General features: G+C 42.8%; 3 protein-coding genes across 5 annotated transcripts in view; 2 read left to right on the forward strand and 1 right to left on the reverse strand.

Moving 5' to 3' along the window:
- The first annotated feature begins 103 nt into the window (after positions 1-103).
- On the forward strand, positions 104-6093 carry LOC110497290 (zinc finger protein 792). Its single transcript, XM_021573326.2, has 4 exons — positions 104-644; positions 3738-3835; positions 3917-4019; positions 4282-6093. The coding sequence occupies exons 1-4, from the start codon at positions 341-343 to the stop codon at positions 5115-5117; spliced, it is 1341 nt and encodes a 446-aa protein (XP_021429001.2). The 5' UTR covers positions 104-340; the 3' UTR covers positions 5118-6093.
- An 8572-nt stretch (positions 6094-14665) lies between these two features.
- Positions 14666-23817, forward strand: LOC110497299 (fibrinogen-like protein 1). The gene is made up of 7 exons (XM_021573345.2): positions 14666-14813; positions 15242-15410; positions 15656-15815; positions 16297-16391; positions 16929-17017; positions 20279-20475; positions 23427-23817. The coding sequence occupies exons 1-7, from the start codon at positions 14754-14756 to the stop codon at positions 23578-23580; spliced, it is 924 nt and encodes a 307-aa protein (XP_021429020.2). The 5' UTR covers positions 14666-14753; the 3' UTR covers positions 23581-23817.
- A 1142-nt stretch (positions 23818-24959) lies between these two features.
- The window catches only part of LOC118941414 (microtubule-associated tumor suppressor 1 homolog), a 90456-nt gene continuing 88595 nt past the window's right edge, over positions 24960-26820 (reverse strand). For all 3 annotated transcript variants that reach the window (XM_036953975.1, XM_036953976.1, XM_036953974.1), the window contains one exon: positions 24960-26106. In XM_036953975.1, coding sequence (XP_036809870.1) covers positions 25890-26106 — 217 coding nt within the window. In that variant the 3' untranslated portion in view covers positions 24960-25889. The remainder of the gene's footprint in view (positions 26107-26820) is intronic.

A 26820-nucleotide genomic window follows, 5' to 3' on the forward strand; every position in this document is an offset into this window, starting at 1 on the left:
TTAACAATTAAAAATTCTATGAAAAATATTGGTTGTGTGTGTAAGCTCTCGTGCAGTGTAATGTTTTGTTCAGAATAGTTGTTTTAGTCCTGTCTCTACTTTCAAACTCCGAAGGTGGCAGTAATGTGCTAATCCAGTCAAACGAGAAGAGCGGTACGTCATCAACAGGCGACACGATAGCATCCTTCTAGACCCGAAGCAGTATCGTTATTCAACAATAACAAGCTAGGGCTTTACATAAGTATTCAAACTAGTATAATCATCCAACATTTTTAAGCAACGATAGGCAATTTGGCTTAAGTATTTCGGTTGTAGATTAAACGGTGCATGAAGAGCAGAAATGGCAACAATGGCGGACTGTGTTGGTTATCAATTGCAAATAGCTTCGATAATGGAGGTGCTAGCCAATTCGGCGGTGGTCGAGATCTGCAAAATTGTTGATGATGGTTATTCCTCTCTGCGTTCCCAAATGGAGCAGGAAAGAGTGCAAATTGAGAGGGAGAGAGAGCAAACCGAGAAAGAGAAATATGTGCTCCGACGAAAATTACGCGAAATGGACGTGAAGATGCGGAGCTATGAGCGAAGACTCAGAAGACGCGATCTACGGAATGAAATGCATGCAGTTAATTTGAGACCACATGAAGGTACCGACAGCTTATTATTTATATATATTTATATATATATAAACGGGTTATAAACAGGGCTGGGTTTCTAAATGCAATCCGTTAGTTACCTGTCAAATTGTAATCAGCAACGTAATGTTTGGCTTGCCCAAACTCCCGAACGTAATATGATTACTTTCCCTTTAAGAGGCATTAGAAGGTAAAAATGAATATTACCAATTGAACGACAGCTATTGCGGGATAAATCAATGTTAGCGTTTACATAGATGGCCATAAATCGATGGTGCATTTTACTGTATGGGTTGGCTTTGTAGGCTTCTTCGAACCCATTACTTTCTACTACAGATAATAATACAATTAGGTTATCTTTACATTAACAAAGTCTGTCCGATTTCCAGTCATTCCAATTCATTGAATACCCAATGATCTTGGAGAATACGACTTGAAATATATATTAGCCAAATTCTTTTACCGGAGCATAACCCAAAAACGAAGGATTTATTAACTTACTTTGTTGTTTATCTTGTCTTGGAGGACTGATCGGCCTCATTGCTTCGAGTTGAAAAATAAATGCTGCTCTCATGGAATGGCATGCATTGAGCACTACCGAAAAGTACCATTTGCTTAAGAAAAATGAATGACATATGCTGCATTTGCTATAGGCCTAATGTTTATGTTTTTGGTGCTGACGCTTTGATATTTCCATAATTTGCAACTATCAAAAGTGCGCGAGTTTGAGCATGTGTCTGTTAGGTAAATGGACACCCATACAAAACAAGATTTTAGTTTTGAAACAGCAGTAAAAGTGCAGTCGACTGGTATTTTGGACGCAGTAATTGTAGTTGAACTGCAGGTATACAGCACTGTAACTGCAAAATTACTGCAGTAAAATAATACTGGCATTTTCAACGAAGTATTTGCGACATACTGCAGTTATACTTCCCTTTGACTGCAATCTTTTTTTGTGAGGGCAATTTTTGGGAATCAGCACAAATTAGATTGAGCAATAAAAGCCCCACTCGTGGACTTCTTAAATTAAACTTGTGTTTGACATCATGAAGCACAATAACACGGAGGAGTGTAGAAGGGAGGAACTCCCTCAAACTGTTATTCCATAGGGTGAGATCAACATTATGCAGCTGTTGCGAGAGTGCATACTTCACTGGCTGTTCAATTAAACCAGTATTGGGATAAAGTACACACACTGCCAGTGCCTTCAGAAAGCGTTTGTACCCCTCGACTTTGTTGTGTAACAACCTGAATTCGGAATGGATTCAATGTTTTTTTCTCTCACCCATCTACACACATCACACCAGAATGACAAAGTGAAAACATGTTTTTAGAAATGTTTGCACATTTACTGAAAATTAACTACAGATATTTAATTTACATAGGTATTCACACCCCTGAGTCAATACTTTGTAGAAGCAACTTTGGCAGCGTTTACAGCGGTGAGGTCTCTAAGAGCTTTCTACACCTGGATTATGCAACATTTTCCACTTATTATTTTAAAAATTCTTCAAGCTCTGTCAAATCGGCCATTGTCCTGCTGAAAGGTGAATTCATCTCCCAGTGTCTGGTGGAAAGCAGGCTGAACCAGGTTTTCCACTAGGATTTTGCCTATACTTAGCTCCATTCAGATACTTTTTATCCTTAAAAACTCCCCAATCCTTAATGATTACAAGCATACCCATAACATGATTCAGTCATCACTATGCTTGAAAATATGAAGTGGTGTACTCAGTAATGTGTTGTTTTGGATTTGCCCCAAAAAAGTGAATTACTTTGCCACATTTTTTGCAGTATTACTTTAGTGCCGTGTTGCAAACAGGAGGAATGTTTTGGAATGTGTTTTATTATGTACAGGCTTCCTTCTTTTCACTGTCAATTAGGCTAGTAGTTGTTCATCCCTCCTCCGTTTTCTCCTATCACAGCCATTAAACTTGAACTGTTTTTAAAAAAGTCACCATTGGCCTCATGGTGAAATCCCTGAGGGGTTTCCTTCCTTTCCGGCAAACGGAGTTAGGAAGGACACCTGTATCTTTGTAGTGACTGGGTTTAATCATACACCATGTAATTGTAATTAATAAATAACTTCACCATGCTCAAAGGGATATATTCATATATATGTATTTTCATGTTTTATTCATTTGTAAACATTTCTAAAAACATATTTACACTTTGACATTATGGGATATTATGTGTAGGCCAGTGAACAAAATCTCAATTGAATACATTTTTAATTCAGGATGTAGCACAACAAAATGTGGAAAAGGTCAAGGGGTGTGAATACTTTAATGAATTGTACACGTTTGTGAACAACCATCAACCACAATCTGACAAAGGTGCAAATGGCTAAATGAGATACCAGCAGTGTGATTCACATCAATGCGCTATGTAAATATCAATAATAGGTGATATTCGTATCGTCCGTAGACTACACCACTGCTGTCATCCTTACCTCCAAGTGTTTATTCAAGTTGGATAATCTTTGGATGCCGACAGCATTGGCACCAAGACATAGCTTGGACTGTAGCCTACAAAAGCCTATTCCTGCTCTTTTCCATCAAACACCTTGGGCGTGTCATCATAGTGGTCTCTGACATCATAGTGGTCTCTGACATCATAGTGGTCTCTGACTTGTGGTCAGACTCACTCAGGTGGAACAAACTTAACTTGCGCCTTTTTTCAATGCTGATTTGAATATCATAGAGAAAACAGAAAGATTCACGCAAACATCGTTTCTGAATTTAAAGGTAACCCTAGGAGTAATCCTAGTTTTTCAAAAGTATCTGTAATCTAATTACAATATTTTTCCTGGTAACGGATTAGTTTGTTTGTTTGTAAGCAGTTACAATGACATGTAATCCGTTACTCCCCTACCCTGGTTATACATGTTTTCCTGTCAGTCAGGACCTGTTTCACTATGCATATCAGAATAGGAGTGCTGATTTAGGATCAATTTAGCCTTTTAACCTGAATCATAATGAATAAGAGCAGGGCACCTGATGGGCAGGGCACCTGATGCTAGATCATCACTCCTACTCTGAGACACTTTGTGGATATGTGCCCAGATCTTCATACAATGATCCTAATAATGACAATGCTTCGTAGTTTCAGTGTCTTCAATTGCCATGCCAGTGAGTAATGACCAGGCCCGAGGCCCCCTGGCTACAATCGAGGACCATTCACAATACCACCACATGCCTCAGGTGTGTTTTTGCTGTCAAAATGAACGTAAATGACATGGAATAGGCTGAAACGTAATCTGTATTTTTCTATTTTATTTACAGGAAGACAGAACTGCATTGTCCCTAATCAAGCAGGAAAGAGTGGACAGCTGTGGCGTGGACCTGAAGGTAGAACAGAACATCAGCTCAGAGAGTAGACCCACTGGTAAGTTTCAGTGCAGATATTGATTACTTAGAACACTTTTTTATTTACAATCCACTCACTGTTGAAATACCCAACACACAGGCTACTACTGGCCTTAACTGAAGACATCAACTCTTAGCCCTTAGCTGAAGACATCAACTTTAGCCCTTAGCTGAAGACATCAACTCTTAGGACTTGTGCTGTGTTTAAAGGCAACCTACTGTATATGATTAGGAATGTCTGATCATTGTGTTGATGACTCCTTTTTCATCCTTGATGGTAGTTCCAGAACCCAACGACGATGACAGCGAGAGACATAACATGGCTGACACTCACAGCTCACCCACTGCAGCCACAGAGGACCCCACTGAGCCCACTAGGACCAGTGGATCCGAAGGTAACCTCAAGTCAGAGATGGGGACAGAGGGTGTGAACCAGAGACCCCAGCAGCCAACAGGACCAGATCTCAGCACAGAGATACTGAATAGCCCCGGTTTGGATCTGGCTCTGATGCAGGAGAGGGTTCTGGGGCATCTAGGGCTTTCCTTGGCCCAGGCAGCAGCCGCAAACGCAGAGGCTGCCGGGCATCCATCTTGCTCCTACCAAACCCAGGCTGACGTAGAGAGCCAGTCCAGACAATTCCCCGGCAGCGATATGGGCGTCTTCGCCCCCTTTGACATGACAGCTCCTCCTCCTCCCGCACCGCCAGCGAATCAGAGGCAGCCGCATGGAGCCACGACGACGAACGAGCCAATGGGCTGTAACTTCTGCGGCCGCATCTTCCACAGCCAGGCGTCCCTGGAGGTGCACCAGAGGGTCCACACGGGACAGCGGCCGTTCAGCTGCCCACACTGCGGCAAGTCATTCGCGCAGCCCAACAACCTCCGGGTGCACCTGCTAATCCACAGTGGCGAGAGGCGGTACCGTTGCTCGATCTGTGGGAAGAGTTTCATTTCGTCAAGTCACCTTAAGAGACACAGGACCGTTCACACCCAGGAGAAACCCTACATCTGCTCTCGGTGCGGCCAGTCCTTCACTCAACTCTGCAGCGTTCGGAGACACAGACAGCAGTCTCGGTGCGGAGAGCCGCCTCACGCTCAAAACGAACTTTCTGCTTGACTGTAGAAAAGGTGTTGTACAGTACGTGTGTGTGTTAGCTGTATCTGAAGTGATTTACACTAGCTATAGGTTTCCTGATCAAAACGTTTCGCCTTTTAGTCACTTGGATGATAGGTCCACAGATAGAAGTTGAGAAATGTATGTTGTTAACTATAAATTAATATTTACCTAAAGATGACACTGTCATTAGCTTTATGTGACTGTTTAGTACAATACATCCCGTCTTACCTTGGTCATAAGGTAAGATGGGGTTGTCCCTGGGAAAGGCTTGTTTTTAGAGTAGTACTTTATTGATCCCAACATGGGACATGGTTTTATTTTACCACTAGAAGAAGTCCAGGAGGATGAAGCAGGACATTACGGAGACCAGTGGATTGGACTGAGCCCTCGTCTGGCATGGCTGACTTCACTGTGCGACTGAATCACAGGGATGAACGAAGCAAATAATAAAACGTTTTCCTGCATGTTTTGAAGGAGTTTGCTGACAGGGTCATTTGAGACCAATGCACGTTCACGTGCTAGTCGGAACTAGGAAACGCTGAAATTAATGACTTGCTAATTGGCTCTAGTTATCATAGGTGTTTATACACTTGCTGCGCTGAACCAGTTAGCAAGTCGGAAATATTTAAGTTCCGACTAGCACATGAACGCGGCAATACTGAGGTGTAACAGGTGAGAAGCAGTTTACACAGGCAGCCCAATTCAATTTTTCTCCAAAATGGTCTTTTGACCAATCACATGAGATCTTTTCACATCCAATCTTTTTCAGAGCCAATCTGATTTGTTAAAAGACCAATTAGTTGGGGGAAAAAGATCTGAATTAGGCTGCCTGTGTAAACCGTTGAAATGCACAGTGCGTGGACAGTTTACACAATCAGGTATTGCAAGAGAAGGGTTAATACATGACAGAGGAAGTGCAGGTTTATGCTGTCAAATCAAATAAATGTCAACTAAATTCATGGGAAATGGCCCACTGGATAGCTTTTTTCTGCAGTATTTTTATTAATTGCTTACACCAATCACTTATATCTGCTTCCTTGTAAGTAATCACAGCTCTCCAATTGGTTGGATTGGTTATACATATCCAATCAATTGTCTATATATACACACACAATGTATGTGCTAACCTCAAGAAACAAGAATGGATGCATTACTTAACCAAATCCCTATCGCGGAAATTCAGCATTACAGCGTGATTGAAATGTAAAGGTCGATGTTCCCGCGTTAATGGAGACTGCATTCACTGTAAACGTTGCAGATGTCGGCGCAATATGAAATCCCATTTTTAACACGCTATCTGTAATGCTTCAGCAATCCAGATTGAATAGAGCCCCTAGACCACGGTTCTCCAACAGGTACACTACCCTTCAAAAGTTTGGGGTCACTTAGAAATGTCCTTGTTTTTGAAAGAAGAGCAAATGTGTCCATCAAAATAACATCAAATTGATCAGAAATACAGTGTAGACATTGTTAATGTTGTAAATGACTATTGTATCTGGAAAGGCCTGATTTAAAAAAAAATAAAAAAGGAATATCTACATAGGCCCATTATCAGCAACCATCACTCCTGTGTTCCAATGGCACGTTGCGTTAGCTAATCCAAGTCTTCTAGGCAGAGTTGCAAAGAAAAATCCATATCTCAGACTGGCCAATAAAAAGAAAAGATTAAGATGGGCAAAATAACACAGACACTGGACAGAGAAACTCTGCCTAGAAGGCCAACATCCTTGAGTCGCCTCTTCACGTTGAGACTGGTGTATTGCAGGTACTATTTAATGAAGCTGCCAGTTGAGGATTTGTGAAGTGTCTGTTTCTCAAACTAGACACTAATGTACTCTTGCTCAGTTGTGCACCAGGGCCTATGTAGATATTACATTTTAAAAATCTGCAGTTTTCAGCTACAATAGTCATTTACAACATTAACAATGTCCACACTGTATTTCTGATCTATTTGATGTTATTTTAATGGACAAAAAAATAGTGTTTTCTTTTTGAACAGTAGCGTAGATGGCGAGCTACCAGTAACTCGCAGCCCACCTATGAGTAACTCGACAAGCAATTCATGTGTTCCATTGCAAAGCTACTATCCAATCAAAGCCACATTGACATTATCCCACCCCTGGTTAGCCACTTTTGGCTTAAAAAGACAAACGTAACACAATATCTGCCAATTAATTTCCAGCAATATTTTTTTTCCAGAACTCACAATTGTTCTTCTGATGTGATTCGAGGATTGTTCATTGTTCCTCTATGAATAGTTGTAATATTGAGTAAATATAATAATATGTATATATATATATATATATTTTAAATCTTGGTATATTGACAGAAAACTGATATTGTACACCAAGGACCCGGGGAAGAGTTGCAGGGTAGAGGATAATCAAATAATGTGCTATAAATTGTGTAGCTCGAGAAATGTTTCGTTTTTTTAAGTATCTATCATGCTCGAAAAGTTTAGAGGCCCCTGCCCAAGACATTTACTGCGGATTATACCATGTGTTTACGGTAAATTAAAATGTACGATAACACGTCATCATTAAGCGACACCGACCATGGCTATTATTGTAATTTATGAAAACAATAATTCGCTTTTTGTTTTGAATGTAATGTTAGGGTAAAGGTTAGTGTTATGTTTAAAATCAGATTTTATGAAGATAAATTGTAGAAATAGGCGGGGTTTAGCCATCCAAGTGGGGTGCTTCATTTTGGTAGTAGTGAAGGAGTAACGTTAGTTAACTACCTACTACGGATTCCATGGACTGCAGTGGTTCAACTCAAACTTAATCTGGCTGAGTCATACTACGAAAAAAACAGCGAGACACTGTGATGAGACCGTGCTTCCTGCCTGCCAACGGACTTTCTCTCCCGGATTGACCACCTCCCTCAGATGACCACTTAAACCATGAACTTTCTAATGACTTGTTTTTATAAATTACAGTATTTGTCTTTTTTTGTGCGCTTTGAGATTATTTCAAAAGGCGCTATATAAATAGAATAAATTATGACTTTGTGGCTGTTGTAACTAACTTTAGTGAAGACCCACGTAAACCAGCCTTTCTTAAAGTATGGGTCGCGGACCTGTTAATGTTGGGTCGCGACGTGTCAGAGTAAATGTATAATTATGTAATGAATTACTGTAATTGATTTGGCCAAGTGCAACTGCGGTCTCTGTTTAGCAGCGCTCTCAGTTTAGCAACGGTCTCTGCTCAGTTTATCACCTGCGCGTGTGTGAAGATGCCCATGTGCTTCGCGGTTTACCTGATCTTTTTTCTTGAAGATCCCTCCGCGACCCACAAGCTGCTGCGCTGTCTTTCAGCAGCAGATGATGCGCTGTGGTTCAGCGGCAGCTGATGCGCTGTGATTCAGCGGCAGGTGATGCGCTGTGGTTCAGCGGCAGATGATGCGCTGTGGTTCAGCGGCAGGTGATGCGCTGTCGTTCAGCGGCAGATGATGCGCTATCAGCCACTGACTTGTCATTCCCACTCGCCATCAAATTGACTCATGCTAGCAACAAATTCTGACTGAGCTCAATCGTCATGAGAAGCCAATACACCGATGAGTTTCTCGCTCTGTCATACAAACTTTGAGAAATAACGAGGACCTCCCTCAATGTGTTTTGTGCGGGAAAGTGCTTAGTAATGAGTCAATCAAAACGAACAAATTCATATAACGACACGTCCTGATACCGAGGGAATTGTTTCAGAACAGGGCAGAATGCTTCAGGAAACAGTGCTTCGACTGTGGGAAAGTAAATCCGCTAGCAAGGCATTGTTGTCATTTTATAACAGGTGATGAGCAGAAATAAGGGAGTACTCTCTCATAGTAGTAGATGTGAGTTTCTCTTGTTGAAAACTGTGTGTGTATTTTCTGCTCTACATCCGTGATTGTTTTTTTGAAATATTTTTTATTTAAATCGAACCTTTTTATTTAAATAGGGAAGTCAGTTAAGAACAAATTCTTATTTACAATGACGGCCTACCCCGTCCAAACCTGGACGATGCTGGGCTAATTGTGCATCGCCCTACCCTATGGGACTCCCAATCACGGCCGGATGTTATACAGCCTGGATCAATCAGTTTATTCCAGTTCAGAATAAAAGTTATGACTTCTGTTTTAACAGCAACAGCTCCAACCTAGACTGTCTTTCGGCAATAATTTCTACAGTAAGATGTACAGTAGGCCTGGACATTTTATCTGTACTGTTACTTAGGGTTGCACTATCAAAAATCCTGCTTGTCTGTTCTGTTATGTATCTGTGTGATGTGATCAATCAGTTTGTTCCAGTTCAGTTTAATTTTAATAGCAACAGTTCCAACCTAGACAGATATGTAAGAGTTTTTAATGGGTGAAAATAAACATGAATAGCTATTTATATGGCAATTTAATTTAATTGTTATTTGTTTTTGTCTATATTGCATTTGTTTTAGGCATAAGGGCAATGACATGTACCAATATTTACATATAGTTGCATATGTTCCTAAACTTGGGTCCCAGGAAAACACAATTTCTAATTTGGGTCTCAGGCTGAAAAAGTGTAAGAACCTCTGATGTAAACAATCAACAGTCTACCTTTGTACGGGTTTTCAGCCAAACAGGACAGGTTTCATTCATAAACTGATTGTTTGGTAACATTATTTTGATGTTCAGATGGAATCACGTTCTGGTTGTATCGGATTCAGACTGCATTTTGCAACACAGGTAGCGTCTATCATGGAGATGTTGAGCGAAACCGCCGCAGCAAAAATCTGCAAACTCTTTGAGGATGGCTCCTCCAATTCATATTTGGAAATTAAGCAAAACATGGCTCAAGAAATATAATGCTATGAAAGAAGAATTAAACATTAATTGAAAGTAATCGAAACGAGAATGGAAGGACTACTTGCCACACAGGCAGAGTGACAAAACCAACATTTGGTTAGCCGACCGACTACACTAAATTCCTAGATTCATGATGGAGTTGAGTGGCGAATATTGTGTGCGGACAAGTTCCGACGTCACATAAAATACATGTTTAAAAAAAATAAAAAATCAACGATTTCCGAGTTGCAACGATGGGACAAGACTAACTACCAACTGGATAAAAATAAAGATTTCAGCACACAAAGTAAATGCGTGCTATTCCTTGGGTGCTAAAATGCGCAGACTGGTCTCATAGACTAGACGTAACAAAGTAAACTTAAATCCGGGATACTCAAATTAGTATATGTTACATTTGGTATGGTTACATAAAATTGATTACTTAAGGCAAAAACAACGAAGGTTGCTTGTTCGAACCCCCGAGCCGGCAAGGTGGAAAAATCTGCCGTTCTGCCCTTGAGCAAAGCAGTTAGCTCCCCCCACAACATCTGCTCCCCGGGCACAGATGACAGAAACGTCAATTAAAGCAGCTCCCCGCACCTCTCTGATTCAGAGGAGTTGGGTTAAATGCTGAAGACACATTTTGGTTGAATGCATTCAGTTGTGCAACAGGCTAGGTATCGTCTTTCCAAAAGGTTCCATGTTCGAATCTCGTCACAGGCAACTTTAGCAACTTTGCAACTACTTATTACTGTTTAGCTACATTGCAACTCCTTAGCATGTTAGCTAACCCTTCCCCTAACCTTAACTTTATAACCTAACGCCTAACATTAACCCCTAATCCCTAGAGCTAGCTAACGTTAGCCACAACAAATTGGAATTCATAACATATCATACGTTTTTGCACATTCGTAAAATATTGTACAAATTTCGTTGTGTTTAGTAATTAATGCTTTTTGAGGTCGTATCGGTTATACATTTCTTTGTCACAGTTCGATTTCGGTTTAGCATATTTTTTTCAACAATAAATGCATTATGAAATAATGAGATTACAATGATTTTAGCTTGTTAATGGAAATTCCCGAGTTTATAAACCCAGAGGTGCAACATTGAGAGACTTCCGGGAATTGCGAAACAGACTAGGCTTATGTTTGATAAGTCAATGAGAGAAGTGAAAAATTCTTCCTTAGTTGTTAATTTTCTCGAAATCTAAAGGCACAACCTAGATTTGAGCCAACATCTTAAGTAGTTGAACATGTTATTACTCCAACCCATGAAGGTTTCAAACTGACACATTTAAATGTGTCATAAATAACTTTATATCAAAGGAGTGCCTTTGAGTTCACGGCCTGCACATGCGCAGTTCGGTACGAGACGACCGTTAGATCCAATGATGTGTTTCTGCGCATGAGCTTAGCTAGCAAACGTCTCCATGACGAGACCTAGAAGTGTGATCGGGGGGATTTCATACGGTATTGTCTTGGGTGTATCCTTGCAGAGATCTTTATCTGTCTGAGCCGGATGTATTATGGTCATTGTAGTTAATTACCACGTTTTTCCACTAAACTAGGTTGAATATATGCTTAGTGAAAACTACAACTCCCTTCAGCCCAGTGTCCCACATAGTTCCTGACTTGATTTCTCTCTAGAGTGTAATTCAAGTAATTTAACTGACGTTGGTCAATTAGTTGTTTAATAACAGCAGTGGTCAGCACAGGATTCGAGGTCCAGATTTGAATTTGCCTGAGCTAGAACCATGAACTCCAGTGTCCCAGCATAGTAGATCTGGTAACAGAATGTTGAGTTGGCTACCACTTGCATGCTAACTTAATCTAACGATACATTTATTAACCAAACAACCACATCTGATCATTGGTCAGGTGGTTGGAAGTTGTAGTTTGTGACATAGATTCACTCACTCATTTGTCATCATTCTGACAGAGAATGGCAATGTCTCACTTTCTCCAGGAGAGGGAATCCTCTGCATGCAAACTTGCAATTTGACTGAGGATGAGCACAACACTTTTAGAATGCACTGTGCTGGTGAGCCCACTACATCACTTTATATGACTGTCCATAATATTCCACTTGAAAATATCAGAATAATATTCCTGAATGAAAAACGGTTGTTTATTTCTACAGGAGGCAAGTGCCAAATTGCCAGGAGTCAAACAAGAACATGTTGCATGTTGGGACGGTATTCATGAAATGGACACAATGAGCCGTGGGACCAACACTGCTCTCAAGTCAGAGGCAGACACTGAGGGAATGATCCAGACAAAACAGCAGTCAGGAGCTGAACACAGTGAAAGTGTCTTCCTAAGTCTGAACCCGATTGTTTGAATTCGGGCCTCTCTGCCCCAGACGTCGAAGACTCCTCGTGTTCCTACGCCACAGACACTAGAAGACAGGCAACGCAGTTCTCAGACACCCCAGCGAGAGCAGCACCGCCGGCAGCATAGCTCCAATACAGATTCCCCCAGGACAGGCAAGGAATCGCTACACTGCAAACAATGAGGCAAGACTTTAAGCCAATACCCAGTGCTAGAGGCACATTAAATAGTGTGCTCAGGGGAGAAGACGTATATGTGCGAAGCGTGCGGCAGGGGTTTTCGCAAGTCGGAAATCGCAACATGCACCTAAAGTTTCACGCCGGCGAGAAGCCGTTCGTCTCCACGTTGTGTGGGAGGAAGTTCATGACCTTGAGTCACATGAACATCCATGGTAAAGGGAAGCCGGTCAAATGCTGCAAGTGCAGGAAGTGGTTCCTGGATATAGACAGCTGCCAAAAGCACCAGGTGGCACGGCGCGGCACGGTGTGACCAACACCAACACTAACCTTCTCAGCTGTGAGGAAAGTTGTTCGCTCTAGCCTGTCATCTGAACAGACGGAGACAGAAACAACGGCAGTCACAATGAACAACAGAATCAATGGATGTCTGTCTCTATCGTTCTGTGTTTGTCTGTCCGTCGATCATTATGAAGAGAAGGCTGATGAACTTGATAGACTTGGTGGCTCAGGGCCCGAGTCCTTGCCTTCCATTCATGGGTTCAAATCCCATTTCTTGTGCTTTAGTGGACATTTCCACAAATGTCACTGTCAAAATGACAAAGAAAACTATTCAATGTGAAAGAGATGGTTGCTCTAGGGGTCGAGGTCATGCTTTTCATCCATGAGTTATGTGTTTGAAAACCCATCTCTTTCTCTTCTGCTTTAGTCACTGAATGTCGATGTCTAAACTACAAAGAGAAGTGTAATGAGTGTGAAGGAGTCTGTGGGATCTCACCCCATTAGCACAGGGCTGTAGGTTTGAACCCAGTGGGCTGTAGGTTTGAACCCAGTGCTCTGGAAGAGGGTTACCTCACCACTGAGGACTCCACTGGGTGGGACTGAAACACATAGAAGGGCACGATAAGTAGGTTTGGTTAAATCCTGTGGTTTCAGAACAGTAATCAGCAGTGGCTGGGACAAGTAGACAACCCAATGCTTACAAGGCGAAAACTTTATGACTGAGCCAACAGCTCCTTCACTTCACTTCTCTTCCTATGATAGAGTTAAGGAAACATTGATGAGTCCACTAATAAGCCCATGTTGGAGCTGAAGATGGCAGTCTGTTAGCTCTGTGGCACCCACACTGGGTTTCCCTGTGACCTCTACTAGTCAGGGTCAATAATGCCGGCATCAACAGGCTTTCTGTAGGTCACCCAGCATCAATTGGAGGTAGCTGGAGTTGGATACATGGCATCTCTACGCCAGCCAGCTCTCCCTCAGACACTTGCCTGGAGGCCTGGTCACATCAGACAAATACCTCTGGGCAGAATCACATCAGCATGTAAACACACCTCACCCCTGGAGCGATCAGACCATTCAGGCCACACCTCTGAACACACCTTACTACAGCTCACCTTAGCTATCATGTGAACCAGTGGTATTCAAATCTTACCCTATAAGGTCTAGAGCCTGCTGGTTTTCTGTTCTACCTGATAATTAATTGCGCCCACCTGGTGTCCCAGGTCTAAATCAGCCCCTGATTGGAGGGGAAGAATGAAAAAAAAACAACAGTGGAACTGGCTTGACGTCCTGGGTCCGTATCCACAAAGTGTCTCAGAGTGCTGATCTGAGATCAGTTTAGCCTTTTAGTTCATAATGAATAAGACTGAATGGACAGATACATTTATTAAAACACATTCCACCAAATATTTACATATATTTTTTTTTATATGAGGAAGAAAAGCCTTATGCATGTATTTTGTTTAACTAGGCAAATCAGTTAAGAACAAATTCTTATTTACAATGACGGCCTAATTATGAAAAAAGACCTGAATCAAAACCATTGAATTAATAGAAGTAAATCAAAACTAGAGCTAAAACATGAAACAAGGGGAATGTTGACTTTAGGCAGGGAAAGTTACAAGTCGTTGAACTCAAATAAGAGTCGGAAGGGCCATGTTTGAGAGGACACCAGTAAAAGGTGGTATTGTATCACCAGTTGGGTTATGAGAAGGGAGGATAGATAGAGGGAAGACACTACAAAAGGCAGCCCTCTTCCTACCCAATAGACCACTAGACACAACAAGGTTTAATCAGAAGGTCAATGGCCAGACTATGGTGGGAAGTCACTAGCCATTTTTCAAAGTACAGCAGAACACTCGTGCCGATTCCGATGTTTAGACACTAGTGTCCTGCGTCCCAAATGGAACCCTATTCCCTATATAGTGTACTACTACTGACCAGGTGCCATTTGGGATGCAGCCAGTGTCTTCCATGGTGGGTTGTCAGAGGGTAGGGTGAACAGAGCGTCAGTAACACTGGTGGTTGAACATAGCTCACACGCCATGGCAGGAGCGTCCACCATAGTAGTTTTGGGGCTTTTGTTCCTCACGGAATGCCACTCGGTAAGATTTATTTACATTTTGATTGGCTTTGGTTCATATTGTGCATAATTCTACTTCCTTAACACCCACATACGTTGTGATGATGACATCGTATGTGCCATTTTGGTGTATTCTGCATGCACCTGCATGTATGTTTGTGTGTGTGTTTGTGTGTGCATGCATCGTCTGTCTCTGCATCCAAATATAGTTTATATCAGATTACATCATAACAGGTTTCTGTATTTATGTTATTGTTTAATGTACTGAGATTAGCATTTGTAGGCTAACACATAAAATGAACAAACTTGTTCCTTTATCTTATCTTGAAAACTGTGATAGAACGAATCATTCTGATTACTTTAAAAAAAAAAACGGTTTTGTTAAATGAGTTGTATAGCCTGAGAGAGTGAACAGGGTCCCCCTCTCCCCCTGTCTGTCCTGTCCACTAGGCCCCAGTGCAGTGTGGGGAGATGGTGGGGCGTCTGCAGGCTGAGATGGAGGACCTGGTGAGGGTGATCAACGACCAGCACCGCTACATCCAGGAGCTTCACCTCAGCCAGGCCCAGAAGCTGCCCCAGATCCCCCAGACACACCTCCAGACTGGGGGCCAGTACAAAGGTCAGGCAGGGGGTAGAACCCCATAGTTCCTTTTGTTAATGTGGAATTCTATGGGTAGAACATAGAATGAATGGAATGTCTTTTTACTGAACTGGATTTCGTTTTTTTGTGTGATTCATGTTTGATTAGCAATTCGATTTAGTTTTTAAAACAGACATAAATAGTGAAAGATTATGCGCTGTATAAGGAATGGATTGGGTGCCATTTGGTGTGCAAGCACTGTAACCATGTCCTCTGTGTGTCAGACTGTGCTGAGATCTTTAAGGATGGGAACTCCGTTAGTGGCCTGTATATGATCAGACCGGACCAGGCTCCCTCCTCCTTCATGGTGTTCTGTGACATGAGTGATGGAGGAGGCTGGACTGTCTTCCAGAGGAGAAAGGACGGAACGGAGTCCTTCGACAGGTAGGTGGAAAGAAAACGTGTGATAAAAGGGCCTAAAGTGGCTACATTTAAGACCTACACGTCTCCTGTAAGACCTTATGACCTGTGAACCGCACCAGATACAGACAACATCATGGTGTCATCATACTCTTTATAATGTGATCTAACTGATGGAATATGTCCAGACTCTGACTTACACATTCATATTTATTTATTCAACACTATAAATATGAATATCTCAAAACAATTTTTTTTGATTTAAAACAAATGTTAAAGACATTGTTTGGAACAATATACCCTACAAGTACATCATATTTCCAGAGTGGGCACTTTGGTACTTTTAATGATATAACTCAAACATCCTTCCTCCCAATTACATTTTTGTGAGAATTGCCAAAACAATCTGAGATACTAAAACATTTTCCACTCCCGCTGGCGTGGAATCTCGTTGGTTTCAGGTTTAGCATCACGTGCATGTGGGTGTGTCTCCTTCCCTCTACAGAGCGTGGGTGGAGTATAAGCATGGTTTTGGAGACAGCGAGTCAGACGGAGAGTTCTGGCTAGGGAACGACCCCCTACACTACCTCACCTCTCAAGGTGAAGAGGAAAACCTACAACTAGGGCCAAGAGCTTTTCCCCACCACGATCTGACCAGGAAAAACTCCCGGCCCTTAGGAACAGGCTGTAATAGTAATATGACCCAGAGTTTTTCCTGGCCTTACTCAGGTTATAACTAGGACACAGAGTTTTCCTAGTCAGGTAACAACTCTTGGCTAGAAAAAACATCTAAAAGGCATGTGGCCAAATTCACATGGAATGTACCTAATAATGAGTTGCTTTTATATTACATAGACCTTTTAACTACAATCAAGCTTAAAGAGCCCAATTTCCAACTTGAGATAAGTTGACTTAAAATGGACTCAAGTCCAAAAATGTTGACATAAGTCAATCTTTTATTGGCTTAAGTCCTTGTTAAGTTCACTTATCTCAAGTCTGATCGTGGCCCCGAGTGCTTTACATTGTACGAGGCCACAGCAACTCAACTCATCCACCACCACTACTGTCTCACCCACCTGGGTTACAATCGGTGGCCATTTTGGCTCTTTATGACCGGTATTTGACTCTGTTTTCTAGGCGACTACAACCTAAAGATCAACATGGAGGACTTTGACGGAAACCAGCGCTTCGCCAAGTACAGAAACATGAAAGTTGATGATGAAAAGGTACACGTGAACACAACACCACGGTCTTCACAGCAGACATTCCTCACACGGAACAGACACGCTTTTCCCATAACATTGGGTGTCACTATTTTGTCTACTCTTGTTCAAACTGTACAAAAGGCAGTTGAGATCTTGATAGAACGTAAAGAACAAGAACGTTTGTAGTATCTCTCCTTCCTTTGTCTTTAACCCAACACCCCCCCCCCTTCCCTTTCTTTGTTGACATAAGTCCTTGTTCGCAAAAAAAAACGAACCAATCTACCGTTCATACTGTATAAACTGGGGATTTCCAGGACTAGTATACAGAGCATGCGCTGATCAGCTGATATTTTCCACCTCTCACTGACCATGTCTGTAATAGCTTTTGTGTTTCAAGTTAACCACTATAGTTCCTGTGCCCAAGGAGGCCAAGGTAACCTGTCTAAATGTCTACTGCCCTGTAGCACTCACAACTGTAGCAATGAAATGCTTTGAAAGGCTGGTCATGGCACATATCAACACCATTATCCCAGACACACTGGACCCACTCCAATTTACATACCGCCCCAACAGATCCACAGATGACGCAATCTCCATTGCACTCCACACTGCCCTCTCCCGCCTGGATAAGAGGAACGCCTATGTGAGAATGTTGTTCATTGACTACAGCTCAGCGTTCAAATAATAGTGCCCTCCAAGCTCATTACTAATCTCAGGACCCTGGGACTGAACACCTGCCTCTGCAACTGAATCCTGGACTTCCTGCTGGGCCGCCCCCAGGTGGTGAGGATTGTCAACATCACATCCACCACACTGATCCTCAACACGGGAGCCCCTCAGGGTGCGCGGCCGCGCACAACTCCAATACCGTCATTAAGTTTACTTATCGGGCCTACAGTGGTAGGCCCGATAACCAACGACGATGAGACAGCCTATAGCAGGGCTCTCCAACCCTGTCCCTAGAGAGACCTTCCTGTAGGTTTTCATTCCAAACCCTGTTGTAATCACCTGATTCAGTTAATCAACCAGCTGATTATTAGAATCAGGTGTGCTAGATTATGGTTGCAGTGAAAACCTACAGGACGGTAGCTCTCCAGGGACAAGGTTTGAGAGCTCTGGCCTATAGGGAGGTCAGTGACATGGCAGTGTGGTGCCAGGAGCTGATCGTGGTCTCCAGGAAATGGTTGGTCGAGGACGCCCCCATCCACATTGATGGGGCTGTAGTGGAGTGGGTCGAGAGCTTCAAGTTCCTCTGTGTCCACATCGCTAAGGAACTAACATGGTCCATACACACCAACACAGTCCTGAAGAATGCATGACAATGCCTCTTCCACCTCAGGAGGCTGAGGCTGATTTGTGATGGGCCCTCAGATCCTCAAAAAGTTCCACAGCTGCACCATTGAGAGCATCTTAACTGGCTGCATCACTGCTTGGTACGGCAACTGCTTTGCATTCGACCACAAGGTGCTACAGAGGATAGTGCAGTCCATAACTGGGCCGAGCTCCCTGCTGTCCAGGACCTCTATACCAGGCGGTGTCAGAGGAAGGCCCTAAAAATGATAAAACACTCCAGCCACCCAAGTCATGGATTGTTCTCTCTGCTACCACACGGCAAGCGGTACCGATGCACCAAGTCTGGAACCAACAGGACCCTGAACAGCTTCTACCCCCTAGCCTTAAGACTGCTAAATAGTTAACCAAATAGCTACCTAGATTATTTGCATTGACCCCCATCTGCACTAACTCTTTTGACTCATCACATATGCTGCTGCTACTTCTTATTATATATCCTGTTACCTAGTCACTTTACCCCTACCTATATGTACATATCTACCTCAATTACCTCGTACTCCTGCACATCGACTCGGCTATGTACACGGGGCACCAGTACCAAGGTATCGCTACTCATTCTGCATTTATTATTAAGTGTTATTACTTTTCTATTATTTTCTTTCTCTCTGCATTGTTGGGAAGGAGCGGTGAGTAAGTATTTCACTGTTAGTCTACACCTGTTGTTTCTCTCTGCATTGTTGGGAAGGACCGGCGAGTAAGTATTTCACTGTTAGTCTACACCTGTTGTTTCTCTCTGCATTGTTGGGAAGGACCGGTGAGTATGTATTTCACTGTTAGTCTACACCTGTTGTTTCTCTCTGCATTGTTGGGAAGGACCCGTGAGTAAGTATTTCACTGTTAGTCTACACCTGTTGTTTCTCTCTGCATTGTTGGGAAGGAGCGGTGAGTAAGTATTTCACTGTTAGTCTACACCTGTTGTTTCTCTCTGCATTGTTGGGAAGGACCGGCGAGTAAGTATTTCACTGTTAGTCTACACCTGTTGTTTCTCTCTGCATTGTTGGGAAGGACCGGCGAGTAAGTATTTCACTGTTAGGTCTACACCTGTTGTTTCTCTCTGCATTGTTGGGAAGGACCGGCGAGTAAGTATTTCACTGTTAGGTCTACACCTGTTGTTTCTCTCTGCATTGTTGGGAAGGACCGGCGAGTAAGTATTTCACTGTTAGTCTACACCTGTTGTTTCTCTCTGCATTGTTGGGAAGGACCGGCGAGTAAGTATTTCACTGTTAGTCTACACCTGTTGTTTCTCTCTGCATTGTTGGGAAGGACCCGTGAGTAAGTATTTCACTGTTAGGTCTACACCTGTTGTTTCTCTCTGCATTGTTGGGAAGGACCGGCGAGTAAGTATTTCACTGTTAGTCTACACCTGTTGTTTCTCTCTGCATTGTTGGGAAGGACCGGCGAGTAAGTATTTCACTGTTAGTCTACACCTGTTGTTTACGAAGCATGGGACAAGTACAATGTGATTTGAATGTCCTTGAGCAAAAGGTCCTGGGGAAAACCAGCAATCCTCTTCATTCACCTTCTCATATTAGCCCATCGTGGAACAAGATCAATATTTGTAGACAGCAGTTTTCAAAAAGATACATCTCAGCAGTGCTCTGTTTAGGAGAACATTGACTGTGTTACAGTATAAGCATGTTTACATACCTTGGTCTATCACTCCGGGTCATCAGCCTATTACCTAAAGTTGTGGTGCCTTTTACACTTGGCGTGGGGAATTCTGGCCCAGGACTTCTGCAGTGTGTGCACACCAATGTAGGCATTTGTTTGAGGTCTAAATTGAAGACTACACTTAGTTGAAATTTGAGATCAGGTTAAAGGGGATAGTTCAGTGATTTTAAATTTTTACATATTCAAAAAATCACTGACTTATTTCCCCATTAAATATTTAAAAAGTTACTACCTAAAATACTCCTCTTCCCCCTCCAGAACCAGTATAAGCTTCATCTGGGTGAGTACACTGGCAATGCGGGGGACGCCCTCCCCGAAGCCCACTCCCGTCCCAGTGGGCAGTGGAACAGTCTAGGGGCCGGTCAACTGGGAGTCAAGTTCAGTACCTACGACCATCCCAACAAGGACAATGAGAAGTGTATCCGCCATGACATGTCAGGCTGGTGGTTCAGCAAGTATGACCTTCTGTATTACTGTGGAGATTCAGTCACCTTTCAGAGTATTGACCTTCTGTATTACTGTGGAGATTCAGTCACCTCTCAGAGTATTGACCTTCTGTATTACTGTGGAGATTCAGTCACCTCTCAGAGTATTGACCTTCTGTATTACTGTGGAGATTCAGTAACCTCTGAACAACAGAGTATTGGCCTTCTGTATTACCGTGGAGATTCAGTAACCTCTCAACAGAGTATTGACCTTCTGCATTACTGTGGAGATTCAGTAACCTCTCAACAACAGAGTATTGGCCTTCTGTATTACTGTGGAGATTCAGTAACCTCTCAACAGAGTATTGACCTTCTGCATTACTGTGGAGATTCAGTAACCTCTCAACAGAGTATTGACCTTCTGCATTACTGTGGAGATTCAGTAACCTCTCAACAGAGTATTGACCTTCTGTATTACTGTGGAGATTCAGTAACCTCTCAACAGAGTATTGACCTTCTGCATTACTGTGGAGATTCAGTAACCTCTCAACATAGTATTGACATTCTGCATTACTGTGGAGATTCAGTAACCTCTCAGCATAGTATTGACATTCTGTATTACTGTGGAGATTCAGTAACCTCTCAGCATAGTATTGACATTCTGTATTACTGTGGATATTCAGTAACCTCTGAACAACATAGTATTGACCTTCTGTATTACTGTGGAGATTCAGTAACCTCTCAACAGAGTATTGACATTCTGTATTACTGTGGAGATTCAGTAACCTCTCAGCATAGTATTGACATTCTGTATTACTGTGGATATTCAGTAACCTCTGAACAACAGAGTATTGACCTTCTGTATTACTGTGGAGATTCAGTAACCTCTCAACATAGTATTGACCTTCTGTATTACTGTGGAGATTCAGTCACCTCTGAACAGCAGAGTATTGGCCTTCTGCATTACTGTGGAGATTCAGTAACCTCTCAACAGAGTATTGGCCTTCTGTATTACTGTGGAGATTCAGTAACCTCTCAACAGAGTATTGGCCTTCTGCATTACTGTGGAGATTCAGTAACCTCTCAACAACAGAGTATTGGCCTTCTGTATTACTGTGGAGATTCAGTAACCTCTCAACAGAGTATTGACCTTCTGCATTACTGTGGAGATTCAGTAACCTCTGAACAGAGTATTGGCCTTCTGTATTACTGTGGAGATTCAGTAACCTCTCAACAGAGTATTGGCCTTCTGCATTACTGTGGAGATTCAGTAACCTCTCAACAGAGTATTGACCTTCTGCATTACTGTGGAGATTCAGTAACCTCTCAACAGAGTATTGACCTTCTGCATTACTGTGGAGATTCAGTAACCTCTGAACAGAGTATTGGCCTTCTGTATTACTGTGGAGATTCAGTAACCTCTCAACAGAGTATTGACCTTCTGCATTACTGTGGAGATTCAGTAACCTCTCAACAGAGTATTGACCTTCTGTATTACTGTGGAGATTCAGTAACCTCTCAACAGAGTATTGACCTTCTGCATTACTGTGGAGATTCAGTAACCTCTCAACATAGTATTGACATTCTGCATTACTGTGGAGATTCAGTAACCTCTCAGCATAGTATTGACATTCTGTATTACTGTGGAGATTCAGTAACCTCTCAGCATAGTATTGACATTCTGTATTACTGTGGAGATTCAGTAACCTCTCAACAGAGTATTGACCTTCTGTATTACTGTGGAGATTCAGTAACCTCTCAACAGAGTATTGACCTTCTGCATTACTGTGGAGATTCAGTAACCTCTCAACATAGTATTGACATTCTGCATTACTGTGGAGATTCAGTAACCTCTCAGCATAGTATTGACATTCTGTATTACTGTGGAGATTCAGTAACCTCTCAGCATAGTATTGACATTCTGTATTACTGTGGATATTCAGTAACCTCTGAACAACATAGTATTGACCTTCTGTATTACTGTGGAGATTCAGTAACCTCTCAACAGAGTATTGACCTTCTGCATTACTGTGGAGATTCAGTAACCTCTCAACAGAGTATTGACCTTCTGCATTACTGTGGAGATTCAGTAACCTCTGAACAGAGTATTGGCCTTCTGTATTACTGTGTAGATTCAGTAACCTCTCAACAGAGTATTGACATTCTGTATTACTGTGGAGATTCAGTAACCTCTCAGCATAGTATTGACATTCTGTATTACTGTGGATATTCAGTAACCTCTGAACAACAGAGTATTGACCTTCTGTATTACTGTGGAGATTCAGTAACCTCTCAACATAGTATTGACCTTCTGTATTACTGTGGAGATTCAGTCACCTCTGAACAGCAGAGTATTGGCCTTCTGCATTACTGTGGATATTCAGTAACCTCTGAACAACATAGTATTGACCTTCTGTATTACTGTGGATATTCAGTAACCTCTGAACAACAGAGTATTGACCTTCTGTATTACTGTGGAGATTCAGTAACCTCTCAACAGAGTATTGACCTTCTGCATTACTGTGGAGATTCAGTAACCTCTGAACAGAGTATTGGCCTTCTGTATTACTGTGGAGATTCAGTAACCTCTCAACAGAGTATTGGCCTTCTGCATTACTGTGGAGATTCAGTAACCTCTCAACAACAGAGTATTGGCCTTCTGTATTACTGTGGAGATTCAGTAACCTCTCAACAGAGTATTGGCCTTCTGCATTACTGTGGAGATTCAGTAACCTCTCAACAGAGTATTGGCCTTCTGCATTACTGTGGAGATTCAGTCACCTCTGAACAGAGTATTGACCTTCTGCATTATGATATTTATGCCTCTAACTTTCTCACTAATCATTATTCACGATTCATTCACAATTATCGTAATCATTATCGTAATCATGGTAGCATAGATCTGGCAATGTCCAAGCAATGGAACGCGACCTTCTACTCTGAATCTCAGATGTTGGTGTCATTCTGCGTCTCTCCACCAGGTGTGAGTCTGGCAACTTGAACGGTCACTACTACAACGGGCCGTACCAAGCGGCGATGGATGACGGGGTGGTCTGGTACACCTGGCACGGCTGGTGGTATTCAATCAAATCCGTAGTCATGATGATCCGGGCCTCCGACGTCCATCCGTCCTGATGTCCAACTGACCAGAACGCCAGACGACATCGATCCTGTTAAGAGTTTTGCCTCAATTAGGACAGGCTGAAGGTGGTGTTACATAGAGAACATCCAATCATAACAATCTTGATGCTAATTGAGGTAAAACAGTAATTCTGCTCATAGATTATTAAAGGATTACATTTATTTTCATCGTCAATTGCAGACCAAAAATGTATTTCAGCTTTTAACCCAACCCCTTTGAATCAGAGGTGTGGGGGGGGGGGGGGGGGGGGGGGGGGGGGGGCTGCCACATTGGGTGCCAGAGGAGCTGTTGTTGTTCATTCCAACTGGCAACCTTTTGGCCATTTGCCCAACGTTTTAACTTGCTAGGCCACCTGCTGCTAGCCCATATGCATGTGATCTACACATCCAGCCCAAAGCAGGAGGTTTAAAACATACTTTCTTAGTCGTCAATGTACCGGAGCATGTCTTTCACTGTTAAAAATAACAACGTGAATGTGACTGTTGGCCGATTTTTACATGTTTTTCTTTTATAAATAATGGTACAATTGTGTACTTTCCACTCAAATAATTTCAGATTGCGACTCAATTTTAATAAAATGTTAACTATGATCAACTCTTACTTTAACAGAAATATTGCCTATATTTCCCCCCCAGAGTTCTCACTTGCAACCAGACTGGGCACGTTCCAGGTCGTTCTCGCTGGGCACGTTCCAGGTCGTTCTCGCTGGGCACGTTCCAGGTCGTCCTCGCTGGGCACATTCCAATCCAACGTTCCAATCTCAAAAGAGACTGCTCTATCATATAAATGGGCTTCCTCAGACAAACAGTTCTCTAGACATTGTGAGATCTAATCTACTGCACAGATCCACTGCGCTAAAGACAACCTGGAACACGCCCATTTTTCTCCCCTTGGTTTAAGCCAACCCTTAAAACATTCACTAGTTTCTACCTGTTAATACTGCAGCCAGAGATAACAGACACTAGACATGACTGAATAGTGTGTGCAAACAAACCAGTAGTACATTACAGACAGACACCAGAGCACCAAAACCTCACCAGTGAAAAGAGAGTGCATTACTTCCATGTTAAAGCACAGTAGAGTGGTCGTAGAGGAGATTTGAGGCCACTGAGGTAGGTGTTAAATGGGTGATCTGTGCCCTCCAGGGTGGATTCCTTTCTCTAGGTACTACTGCACAACAACAAGATTGAGCGTGCGCACACACACACACACACACACTCTGCTTCGACATAACGGTCAATCATTTTGACAGGTAAAGGACTTCCAATGTCTTCCAATGTATCACATTATACAAATACCTATATGTCCCTAATCATATCCACTATTTAATTATGTATTTATAGAGGAATAATAAATATAACATTGACATTGATTTTTTTATTTTTATCGTTTGTTTATTTACCTTTTAAAATGAAACAAAATGATGGTCAGTTTGAGGCATTCTTGGAGACGTGGAGAGGTTTGAGAGAACATTGGCTCGACACAAAGTTGTGGAGTTTTGGACTGGGAACATTCTGAGCGATAAAGCACAGATGGGTAAATACATTCCACACTTTTATTACGGTAGAGAGATGAAGGGTTGGGATTAAAGTTCACTTTAACTGAATATCCGCGCCCAGATAGAGACTGTTTATACAACAGGTCAAAAGCTTGTTGGATAAAGCTCTGCTCTTCAATAAGTCACCCTAAAAGTCTATACCAAAGATGGCGGATAAATGAAGATGCCCCACTCAGGCCATTTACCATAGATTTTTTTTTTCATTGACTGTATATGAACCAGAAAAAAGGGAATGCGATGTCTCACTTCCACTTCCGTCTCTGGCTCCAAGGTTTTTCGCACAAACTTTATTCGGGGAGCGGGGAACACGATGCACAAATAAAAGAAGGAGAATGAAAACGAGCTGAGAAGCTATGTACAAACCCTGAGGTTTAAGTTGCCTGGTCTTTCTCTCTGCTGAGGGGGAAAAAAAGTGAGAGAAATCAGGCAGAAAAGAACGAAGGCAGAATTGTCCCACGCTTTTAAGTAAGTGCATCTGTGCAACATTGTCTTCTCTTTCTGGGAGCAAAGAAAACGTCTGTACAAGTCATTGTGGGCAGAAGCCAAAACGGCAGCGTCATCATATGAAGTAGTCCATCCGTATTTGGAACAGCTTTGTCTCCTTGAGAGGCTGGGGTTGGTGATCTGGGGGGTAGGAGGTAAGGGACTGTAGAGGGGGGTTGTCTCTAGGGTGTGTTGGAGGGGGTATCCACACAAACACTCACACACTCTCTTTCTCTCTCTCCCCTTGGTATCCAGTTTGGGTTATCTGCTGGGCGAGAGTGGGGCTGCGGCGGTGGGGAAGGAAGCCGAGTTGCCGGGCGAGTGGAAGGGCGAGGAGGGTGAGAGGCGGCGGGGGCTGGCCAGGTCTCCGTTGTGCAGCTTCCACAGCAGCTCCTCATTCTCCATGGAGAGACGCTTGTTGACCTTGGACTCCTTCTGCAGGGTCTGCTGCAGCATGGCCTGCTCACTGGACAACTGCCTGCAGGAGACACAGAGAGGAGAGAGATGTCAGAGAGGGAAGATACACACAGAGAGGAGAGAGAGGACAGAGAGGGAAGAGAAGTCAGAGAGGAGAGAGAGGACAGAGAGCAAAGATACACACAGAGAGGAGAGAGAGGACAGAGAGGAAAGAGAAGTCAGAGAGGAGAGAGAGGACAGAGAGGAGAGAGAGGGAAGATACACACAGAGAGGAGAGAGGAGAGAGAGGGAAGATACACACAGAGAGGACAGAGAGGGAAGATACACACAGAGCGGAGAGAGGAGAGAGAGGGAAGATACACACAGAGAGGAGAGAGGAAAGATACACACAGAGCGGAGAGGACAGAGAGGAGAGACAAGTCAGAGAGGAGAGAGAGGACAGAGAGGACAGAGGTCAGAGAGGGAAGATACACACAGAGGAGAGAGAGGAGAGAGAGGTCAGAGAGGGAAGATACACAGAGAGGAGAGAGAGGGAAGATACACACAGAGAAGAGAGAGAGGAGAGAGAGGGAAGATACACACAGAGGAGAGAGAGGTCAGAGAGGGAAGATACACACAGAGAGGAGAGAGAAGAGAGAGAGGGAAGATACACACAGAGAGGAGAGAGAGGTCAGAGAGGGAAGATACACACAGAGAGGAGAGAGAGGAGAGAGAGGGAAGATACACACAGAGAGGAGAGAGAGGTCAGAGAGGGAAGATACACACCAAGAGGAGA

This window comes from Oncorhynchus mykiss, chromosome 19, assembly GCF_013265735.2.
Source record: "Oncorhynchus mykiss isolate Arlee chromosome 19, USDA_OmykA_1.1, whole genome shotgun sequence".
Classification (NCBI taxonomy): Eukaryota; Metazoa; Chordata; class Actinopteri; order Salmoniformes; family Salmonidae; genus Oncorhynchus; species Oncorhynchus mykiss.